Consider the following 11,727-nt stretch of genomic DNA (forward strand, 5'->3'; position numbering starts at 1 on the left):
TTTTACATAATCAAAATCAAAATACAAAATACAAAAAACAAAAATTTAAAATATACAATTTATACATTACAAAGATATTACACCTGGCTGATAGAGTAAAAGAGATAAAGGAGAAGCTTAGACCCTACGGTTCTGACAAAATGAGCCCTGAAAGCCATATGCCTGCTGTATAATACAAACATTACAATCACAGCAGAAACAAAAAGGGCTATCATAGTATACACTGATCCTATTTCGAAGAAGCTACAAATATAAAAAGCAGCCACAGCCAAGGACACATTATTTGGCAAATTGTTCATCAAAGAAAATCCAAACAAAATATGTTAATTATTATTCATTCTTTCAAACTTTGTCCATGCCCTATTTACCTATTTAAGAAACACCAGTTTTGTGAAAAATAAATATTTGTTACTTGTTCTGTTTTGTTTGATTTTTATATACATCACTAGCTTAACAATGTTCAACTAGACGAATCTCAGTAGTGCTTTGGAGTACAGGGGGAAAGGTGAAACAAAGAGATCCGTACAGAATTCACCACCATGTCTACCTCGCAGAAACACCGGGACTTCGTGGCAGAGCCAATGGGAGACAAATCTGGTCAGTGTCTTGCTGGCATTGGCGACACATTGGGAAGTAGACTGGAAGACAAAGGCTTTGATAAGGCCTACGTGGTGTTGGGGCAGTTTCTGGTACTGAAGAAGGACGAAGAGCTGTTCCGAGAGTGGCTGAAGGACACGTGTGGAGCCAACATAAAGCAAGCCCGGGACTGTCATGGCTGCCTAAAGGAGTGGTGTGATGCCTTCTTGTAAACCTCCACTACGACTACAAGCATATTATTGGGGCTTAGGCAGTTAGCCAATCAAAACGTTGCACCGTTGGAAACAAACATTGTAGTGCCCTGCACCTTCCATCCACTGTCCTCAGTCAATCTATTTTAATATTTAAAAAGGACATACCCCAGACGTTTTAAGATCTGATGTTTTTGTCTACCTAGGTAAAATTAAGCCACTGTTTTATGGGAGCGAGCTCCAGTTTTCATCATCGAAACGGATCTATAAAACTGCTCTGTGCATTAACTGTCTTCTGTGCACGTGGACGCCGCATTGAAGCATGGGATTCTCATCTGCCGGAATAAGTTTCTCATGCTGTCCACTTGTTTACAGTTATTAGAATGCAGAGTTTTTAAATGCTATGCCCGGTTTGTCAACATCTGAACTTTAATCTTTACCACCTTTGCACCAAGACCTGCGCCCCCTACAATCCGCATGCATCCAATCCACTGTTATTGACTTTGCATGTGTAGTTTAAATCTCTGCCAATAAGTTGCAGATTATGCTGATTTTATTGGTGGTCCTGCAGCTGCATCGTATGTCTTGCTCTCCTGGGATTTGTCTAAGTGATGCAGCATTAAAGCCTTTGAACTTAATTTTATGTGGTAAAATGTTCACACCTAACCTTTAGGTCAGCAATGTCATTGTTCCTGATGAAGTCTAGTTTGAGCACTCGAAGCAAGCCTTGCTGCCACTACTCTTGCACAAGTTAACTGTATTGCATTTCGCTCACCGCCACCCTTCTATGGCGCCATGTTAATGGAGATTTTAAGTATTTCCTGATGGTATGAAAAGCAGACTGGTTATTTTGGGGCATCTGCATGTCTTGATCTGAGCTGTATGCATTTGGAATTGAGGACGACTGCACTCTACCCCATAGCATTCTACAAATTTGAAAGTATGTTTCTGTGATGCCTCGTTTTGAGACAAGCTAACTATTGAGCTTTAATTTGCATGTTCAAATTATCCCGAGGTGCTTTTTTTAGATTGGGAATGCAAACCTGCTCTTTTGCCTCTGTTCTTGGCTTTTTGTCACCTTGAATCTAATTCGTACTGTCTCTCACATGATGCTTTTAAGATTTTTGCAGTTTCCTCGAGCAGTGTTCTGCTTTGATAACCGCGCAAATTGTGTTTTAAAGAAATGTTATGGAAGTTAACAGGTATCATTGCACTTTTTTTTTTTTAAATAAACATTGTTTGCCAAAAAAAACAAAAAAAAACAACAATGTTCAACTACATATCCTGCTGACATATTTCACAATATGAAAAGAATAAACACTAGAAATAAGTCTAAGTTGAATTGGACATTGTCACTGTCTTGAGGTATTTGAACATCAAATGCTCAAATCTTACAGCAGACCTGCTCATCACAGAGAGAAAACAAGCAATGAAAGAAAGTTATGAAGATAAGCATGGATATGCTAAATAATTGCCTTAACTCCATGGAAGAATCAGTGTGCACAGAAAACTGTCACTGACAGCTGTCAGTATTTCTGTGTCAAGATCGGTGTGTTTCTAATTGTAAGTTATTGCAGATGGAAGCTTCCAATAAACAATCACACACTTTAGCAACCTCTAAATTTGATTAAGCACCTCATCCAGCCTCATTACGGCAATATAGAGGAACCCTACACATAGGTTAATTTACATCAAAATGTACAAACCACGACCTACAATCTGCACACAGTTATCTGCTGTAGATAATGCATGTCTGTGACACTCTCTTCTACTACTATTGCTTCCTCTGTTCCAGCCACCTCCACCCAAACTCTTCCTATCCTACCTATACACAATCTGCACGACTGCAATGAAAGGAAGTTACCAAGATGACCATGGGTATGCCAAATATTCACCTTAACTCCATTGAACAACCAGTGTGTCCAGAAAACTGTCATTGACAGCTGACAGTATTTCTGTATCAAGTAGCAGTAGAGTAACAAGACCATTAAATAAATTCAGTGTGTTTCCTATTTTAAACGGTTGCAGATGGAAGCTTCCAAACAACCATCCCAATCTTTTGCAACCTCTAATTTGATTAAGCACCTCATTCCATTACACAAATGTGGAGAAACTCTATAGGAAGGCTATTTTCCAGCAAAATGTACAAACACATAGCCTATAATCTATGCACCGGTATCTGCTGTAGAAAAGCACGTCTGCATCTCTCTTCCACTTCGGTTGGTTCCTCTGTTCCAGACACCTCCACCCAACCTCCTCTTATCCTACCTGTACCCCATCTGCTTGACTGCAAAGTAATGTGTTTGAAATATGATAACTGCATCATGGTATGAGATGGCACCCTACATGGTTACAGAAGAGCTATTTTAGAAAATCAAAGCAATTGCTACCAATACAAAGATATACACATTTTTTTCAGTGTTAATATTTTGAATCAACTCATTTTACAAAATTAAAAACAGAAAAAAAACACAAAAGTAGTAGACTGCATTGCTGAAGCCCATTGTGTGCTTGTATTTATTGGGGCAATTTGCTCCAGAAAAAAACATTCTATTTCTTTATTACATAGTAAGAGTTTGCACAACTAATACCATTACTTCTAAAACAGCTTGGATTGGACATTGTTAATGGCTTGGGGAATTTCCAAATCAGTTGCTCAGACCTTACAAGAAACCTGCTCAGCATAGACAAGAAAATGCAATAAATCAAAGTTATAAAAATGTGCAAGTGCATGTTAACTATTCACCTTAAGTAAAGGGAAGAACCAGTCTGCCCAGAAAACTGTCACTGACAGCTGGCAGTATTTCTGTGTGCAGTAGAAATTGAGTAAAAAGGACATTAAAGTGCAGTGTGTTCCTATTGTAAGTTGTTGCAGATAGACGCTTCCAATAAAGCAACCCAAACTTGTGAAACCTCTAATTTTATTCAGCACCTCATCCGACTCCATTACAACAATGTGGAGGAACCCTATAGGAAGGCTAATTTCCATCAAAATATACAAACCCATTGCCTATAATCTGTAAACTGCTATCTGCTGTAGAAAAGCACATCTGTGTCACTCTTTTCTACTTCTATTGCTTCCTCTGTTCCAGTCACCTCCACCCAACCTCCTCTCATCCTACCTATACCCAATCTGCACAAGTACAAAGTAATGTCTTTGAAATATGAGAACTGCATCATGGTGAAAGATTGTACCTGTGACCCCACCCTGCAGGCAGCCCCCTTCACCTGGAATCCCCCATCACCTGTGACCGCACCCTGCATGCAGCCCCCTCCACAAGGGAGAACCCAGCCCCCATCACATGTGACCCAAAACCTGCAGGCAGCCACCTCTACATGGGAGAACCCACCACATCACCAATGACCCCACCCTGCAGGCAGTCCTCTCCACATGGGAGAACCCACCCCATCACCCATGACCCCAACCTGCAGGCAGCCCCCTCCACATGGGAAAACCCAGCCCCCTTCCCCAGTGACCCCACCCTGCAGGCAGCCTCCTCCACATGCGATACCCCCACCCCATCACCCGTGACGCCACCCTGCAGGCAGCCCCCTCCACATGTGCGAACCCAGCCCCATCACCGTGACCCCACCCTGCAGGCAGCCCCCTCCACATGGGATACCCCAGCCCCAACACCCGTGACCCACCTTGCAGGAAGCCCCCTCCACATGGGATACCCCAGCCCCATCACCTGTGACCCCACCCTGCAGACAACCCCCTCCACATGGGAGAACCCCACCCCATCACCCATGAACCCACCCTACAGGCAGCCCCCTCCGCATGGGAGATCCCAGCCCCCACGACCAGTGACCCCACCCTGAAGGCAGCCCACTCCACATGGGATACCCCCACCACATCCCCCGTGACCCCACCCTGCAGGCAGCCCCCTCCACATGGGATACCCCAGCCCCATCACCTGTGACCCCACCCTGCAGACAGCCCCCTCCAAATGGGAGAAACCCACCCCATCACTCATGAACCCACCCTGCAGGCAGCTCCCTCCACGTGGGAGATCCCAGCCCCCATCACCAGTGACCCCCACCCTGCAGATGGCCCCTTCCACATGGGATACGCCCACCCCATCACCGTGACCCCACACTGCATGCAGCCCCCTTCAGATGGGAGAACCTAGCCCCCATCACCCATGACCCCACCCTGCAGGTGGCCCCCTCCTCATGGGATACCATCACCCCATCACCCATGAACCCAAACTGCAGGCAGCCCCCTCCACATGGGAGAACCCAGACCCATCACCCATGACCCCACATTGCAGGAAGCCCGCTCCACATGGGATAACCCCAAACCATCACCTGTGAACCCACCCTGCAGGCAGCCCCCTCCACATGGGCTACCCCCACCATATCACCCGTGATCCCACCCTGCAGGCAGCCCCCTCCACATGGGATACCCCAGCCCCATCACCTGTGACCCCGCCCTTCAGACAGCCCCATCCACATGGGAGAACCCCACCCCATCACCCATGAATCCACCCTGCAAGCAGCCCTCTCCGTGTGGGAGATCCCAGCCCCCATCACCAGTGACCCCACCCTGCAGGCAGCCCCCTCCACATGGGATACCCCAGCCCCTTCACCTGTGACCCCACCCTGCAGACAGCCCCCTCCACATTGGAGAACCCCACCACATCACCCATGACCCCACCCTGCAGGCAGCCCCTTCCACATGGGATACCCCAGGTCCCATCACCCATGACCCCACCCAGGAGGCAGCCCCTAACATGGGAGAACACCACCCCATCACCCGTGATACCACCCTGCAGGCAGCCCAATCCACATGGGAGAATCCAGCTCCCAACACCCATGACCCCACCCTGCAGGCAGACCCCTCCAGATGGAATACCCCCACCACATCACCCATGACACCACCCTGAAGGTTGCCCCCTCCACATGGGAGAACCCAGCCCCCATCATCTGTTACCCCACCCTGCAGGCAGCCCCCTCCACATGGATACCCCCACCACATCACCCGTGACCCCACCTTGCAGACAGCTCCCTCCAAATGGGAGAACCCAGCCCCCATCACCTGTGACCCCACCCTGCAGTCAGCCCCCTCCACATGGGTTACCTCAGCCCCATCAACAGTGACCCCACCCTGCAGGAAGGCCCCTCCAAATGGGATACCCCCACCACATCACCTGTGACCCCACCCTGCAGGCAGCTCCCTCCACATGGGATACCCCAGCCCACATCACTCATGACCCCACCCTGCAGGCAGCCCCTCCACATGGGAGAACCCATCCCCCATTACCCGTGACCCCACCCTGCAGGCAGCCCCCTCCACATGGGATACCCCATCCCCCATCACCTGTGACCCCACCCTACAGGAAGCCCCCTCCACATGGGATACGCCCACCACATCATCCGTGACCCCACCCTGCAGGCAGCTCCCTCCAGATGGGATACCTCAACCCACATCACCGTGATCCCTCACTGCAGACAGCCCCTCCACTTGGTAGAACCCATCCCCCATCACCCATGATCCCACCCTGCAAGCAGCCCCCTACACATGGGATTCCACCTCCGCAACCCCCATCACCCGTGACCCTACCCTGCAGGCAGCGCCCTACACATGGGATATCCCAGCCCCCATCACCGTGACCCCACCCTGCAGGCAGCACCCTCCATATGGGATTGCCCCACCCCTTCACCCATGACCCCACCCTGCAGACAGCCCCCTCCACATGAGACATCACCTGCATGATGTACCCTGACATAGTGACACATCATAACTCCATCAATTGTGTGTCGTGCACCTTGACTACCGTGTTGGGACACCAGCCAGAATATCCACCTGCATACCAAAATGAATGCATTCACCAGGGCCACATCCATGAGTGTGGCAGCTGGCCAAACATAATTGTTGTCCAAAACCATCTCCCAACATACACATGTAACAAGTTAATGTAAAAGTGAGGCCCTGCTGGCCATGTGACAATGTCATGGCATCAATCCCCAGGGACAAATTGTTCTCCAATCACAGAATCAAAACCACCCACAATGCGTGCCATAAGAATAAACACTGGCCAGGTGTCTCACAGCCTGAGCCTCATTGAGCTGCTATTCCTAGAAGAGAATCCCTAATAAACACATCACTGGTTCGCCCATGTGGGAAGGACATGGCAATCAGACAGTGCACCACGCACTGAGACAGCTGTATTGGGTAGAAACTAATTGGCCTAGAGCACACCTAAGTAATTAGTGGGGTGTGGGGGAGAATATCAACCTTGACACTGGGTTGTATCAAACAATGTGAGAACAGCAGGTGTCCACAGTTTTGTGGAACACTCCCATCCCCTGCACACCTTATTGTTGTGATAACAACCAAACATATATATTTTTGAGCGTTAAACATATACATTTATTTACTGATGATCTCAGCATCAAAAGGTTAAGAAAAAAGGTTGTTCAAAACCACAATTTAACATATATATACAATAGTAATTACACAAACACATTTTTTGTAGTGATAAACTCAAGTAGTAACTATTATTCCATAGTCTGATTTCAAAAACAATCCATCAGCATTCTATCGTGTGCCACAGGTAAACATTTGCACATTATGAATTCATATATAACATATAATTGTCCATCTTTCTCAGTTATATATGGTGACAAAACTGGTTTTAAGTGCAATGCTCTTTACGCGTTTCGGGGAAAGCGTGTCCCCTTCTTCAGAAGATGTCTACCAATGTTTTCTTTTCACTGTATATCTACAAAATATAGTAAATAAAAAAGTATTTTAATAATCTTCACACTTAATAATGTATAACTATCATAACTGGATGACTTATATTCTATAATCACCTGATTATGGCATTCACTGGTCTTTGTTTTGGACCCAGAATTATTTAGTAGAAAAATAGTGCCTGTAATTACCAGTATTCTGGGTTAGATTCACCGTTAATGTTGTGATATGTGTATTTGCACTACTCCCATAGTGAGGGTGGGTGCATGCGGTCAGTCATACTGTATGGTTCCACAAGAGTGCATTTCTCTGCAATTTCTTATCCTGTGGATAGAGAAAAGCCAACTATAGCCATACTGGTACATCCGTATTCTGCTGAAACAATTATAAAGATCAGTGTGTGGAAATATTCCTCGCACTGTCAGTAATTCTTACCATGCTTTCATGGTGAAACTCAGTATGTTGCCAAAATCAATAATCCGCATTCAACCATGTATGCACGAGAGACTTCAACCCCCTTCTGAAAATAATATATATAACCGAATGTCAGTGGTCATGGTTTGCCTCTAATATAGTAAATAGGAGTCATACTAAGGCGTATGTCCTCTCTTAGTCAACTGTAGAATACTCATTAAGTTTAAGTTCTACGGATTTACCTGTGTGGGGGGACACTCTAGCATAAGCTCTGTATAGTGTTAGACTAGGCGTTATTCAAAATGGCCGCTGACAGTGCGAGGAATATTTCCACACACTGATCTTTCTAATGGTTTCAGCAGAATACTAATGTACCAGTATAGCTATAGTCTGCTTTTCTCTATCCACAGGATAAATAATGCAGAGAAATGCACTCTCGTGGAACCATAAAGTATGGCTGACCGCATGCACCCACCCTCACTATGGGAGTAGTGCAAATACCCATTTCCCAACGTTACGGGTGAATCTAACTCGGAATACAGATAATTACAGGCCCTATTTTTGTACTAAATAATTCTGGCTGCAGATTTATTTTTTAATAAGTGTTTCATCATCGTTGGGACTTTTACAAGGGTGGCGCTCCCATAATGAAGGGTGCCGGTACGGAACCAGCACCCTTCATTACGGGAGCACCTATTACGAGGTTCCCTTTGCGGGACCCGGAACAGACGTCTAGTGAAACCAGATATCCTTTCCGGGTCCCGCGAAGGGAAGAGGGAGCTAATAACGGGCCATTCGTAATGTGCCCGTTATTACCTCCCTCTCCACTCCCATTGAGTCCTGTGGGGGCTGGAATGGGGATGGGTTCCTGCAAGGAGGAATTACCGGGTCCTCCAATGTCAGAATGAACCGGTAATTCCTCATTGCAGGAACCCGGTATTGGAGCCCGGTATGGAGGCAGCCATGGCGCTATTAGCACCATGGCTACCTCCATACTCGTAATGAGGCCCATAGTCTCTTTTTATACTCGTTAGGATTGGCATTATCATAGTCACTAAGAAGGTGCAAGGGTCCAAAACAAAAAACTGTGAATGACATAATCAGGTGAGTATAGAATATAAGTCATCCAGTTATGACAGTTATACATTATTAAGTGTGAAGATTATTAAAATACTTTTTTATTTACTATATTTTGTAGATATACAGTGAAAGGAAAATATTGGTAGACATCTTCTGAAGAAGGGGACACGCTTTCCCTGAAACACGTAAAGAGCATTGCACTTAAGACCAGTTTTGTCACCATACATAACTGAGAAAGAAGGACAATTATATGTTATATATGAATTCATAATGTGCAAATGTTTACCTGTGACACACGATAGAATGCTGATGGATTTGGCGGGGGAAATTCTGCCGGGGTCGGCTGGGCCGTCCGCGGACCTCCGGGCAGGGAAGCCCCAACTCCTCCCGCGTATCACAAAAATGAGTATGAGACGCACACAAGAAGCAAGGTGGTTCTGCTGTTTATTATACAAACGGCAGGGATGGGTCAAGGAGCGTACGCGTCCGTCCTGACACACACACAATCGTGGGGCTCGCAGGCCCTTTTTACCGTGGTATGACGCGCTACTTGCGTCACCTCGAAAAGTTATCAAAAAACCTATCTCCACTCTGGATTGGTTACTTGAGTGGTAGGGTTAGTATAGCATACATATAGAGAAGGATATTAGTGTCAGGGTCAGTCAGGTGGTATACCTGGGTTGTCCCTGCAATTAGATACATGAGAATTGTTACATGAAGACCCCTGAGGATTGGTCAATGTTAATGGCGTCAATGATGAGAGCCCCATGTTCTGATTGGTGCATTCGCGAGCCTCCCAGCCTGGGACCATCGCCGTTCCCAGCTCGCGATGTACCTGTCATTTGCAACAATGTTTCACTATGGGTACGTGCAGACAATGCGAGGACTTATTCATGGACTGGAAGGCCGACTACTCCCACTGTCGCAGATGTCCATTGAGTCCTTTATGTGTATCTGCTTGTGTCTCGTAACGTGGGATCCAGGCGCCTCCATTCTCCTAGCCTTGGCATCCGTTCAGGTTTGGCTTGGTCACGTGAGGCGGGACCGTGTTTGAGGCCGAATTCTGCACAATTAATATTGTTTTTTCCACTGTGTGCCTTGTTTAATTTGCAGGTGCGACCTTGACGTTGGTGTGCGGCGCGCGAGATTGCAACATTGTGGCTTGGCTGTCTGCCTTTCGCCGGGCTCATTCTGCAGGATCAGCAACCGGACTCTTGTTCATTTTAATGTTCATGGAAGCTCTTGCTTGCGGCCTACTTGAATCAGGCGCATACATGGAGCCGTTGAATGCACAGGTGCTTTAGGTTATAAGGTTTATGTGAAGCGTAAGCAAGCCATTTAGATCAAGTTCATCGTGCGTCTTGCGTTTCTGCATCTTAAAAGCCTATGTGAAAAATAATAAAGATGCACGTCCGTGGATGTGTCCGTCACCTATGTCATAGCGCTGAGTATATTCTTCGTGTAGGTTGGTGTAGGAGTGTCCAGTGTGCATGGTCGTACAGGTGTGACCGTTCGCTAGGTCGTCATGGCATCTCTAACGATGTGTTGGTTTAGTCGAGTTGATCCATGTTGCAGGTGTCGGCCTGGGTAGGGCGGGCTGCTGGGCAGGTAGTGCAGGTAGGTGGGCACATCCGTAGGTTCCTGTACCAAGGTATTTGGTCGTCTGGTAGATGGGCAAACTCGTCTCGTGGCGGGTGTCTAGGCCGTGATCCTCTAGACCAAGCGCGAGAGGGGATTGGCGGGAGTCTCTTGTTCCATTCTCCCACTTCAGTCCCCCCTCTGGTCGACTTGTCGACCACAAACATATCCTTTTCTCTATCTCCTCTCACTCTCCATATTTTAGTTATTCCTCCCAAATGTCTGTAGTGGTTGACATGGTCTTCAAATGACCAATACATGTATGCACAGGTCCCTCCAGGAGTGCAGTATACCCATTTCCCTATGTAGCTCCTTGGGTTTCTTGGGTTTTCTAGTTTCACAGATGGTGGTTCCAAGTGGTTGGTGGTTATTTGGTTGCGCAGCCTCTCTCTCTCTTGTATTATCATGCCTGTGTGTTGGTCGTCATCTGCTGGCATCAAGAGGTGCATACCGGCCATTTCAATCATTTCATCTGTGGTGCGTGCCTTCCGGGCTTTCCAAAACCTTATTATGATCAATGTAGCTCCAGCCAAAATCGTACATCCAACTATAATTTTCAGTCCATCTGACAGCCAAGATGGCATCCATGACCATAATATTGAAAACCAACTCCCATCCTTTGTTACACCTTTACTTTCATCCATCATTTTAGAATGCATCTGGGCCAATTGTGAAACTGCTTCTGTCAGTGTACCGTTGTCAGCATCGTTGGCAGGGATGAATGTACAGCATGATTGTCCTATCTTTGCGCAAACTCCTCCTTCCATTGCTGTGAGGAGGTCCAGTACATATCTGTTCTGAAGTGCTACCATTCTTACTGCCCGCAGTTCCTCTTTTATGGCGTTAAATCCATTCACTGTAGAGTTGATGGTCATCATTAGTTCCCATCTAGTTATCTGGAGCCATTTTGCATTTGCGTAAGCCTGTAATCCCGGATGTATTATCGAGGAGAAGAATATTGCTGCTCTGCTAAAGAGTCTGTGTTCTGGCGGAATTGAGGTGAGTGCTGTTTCTGATCTACCCCATAGGTAATTTCCCGTCAGAGGTTCTCCTTGTCTTTTCTTTCTATTCAGGACAGTATTATTGCTGTTAGTTTCGTTCTCT

At 46.6% G+C, this 11,727-nt stretch overlaps 1 protein-coding gene across 1 annotated transcript; it reads left to right on the top strand.

The window, feature by feature from the left end:
• Positions 1-492: 492 nt before the first annotated feature.
• On the top strand, positions 493-953 carry LOC138526609 (barrier-to-autointegration factor B-like). The gene has a single exon (XM_069637365.1). It carries the CDS (start codon positions 540-542, stop codon positions 807-809), a length of 270 nt encoding a protein of 89 aa, XP_069493466.1. The 5' UTR covers positions 493-539; the 3' UTR covers positions 810-953.
• Positions 954-11,727: the final 10,774 nt, after the last annotated feature.

Source organism: Ambystoma mexicanum, chromosome 7p (genome assembly GCF_040938575.1).
Source record: "Ambystoma mexicanum isolate Mex_15411 chromosome 7p, UKY_AmexF1_1, whole genome shotgun sequence".
Classification (NCBI taxonomy): Eukaryota; Metazoa; Chordata; class Amphibia; order Caudata; family Ambystomatidae; genus Ambystoma; species Ambystoma mexicanum.

Excerpts from the sequence above, each read along its gene's own strand:
- LOC138526609 (XM_069637365.1), top strand. The coding sequence starts at position 540 with ATGTCTACCTCGCAGAAACACCGGGACTTCGTGGCAGAGCCAATGGGA.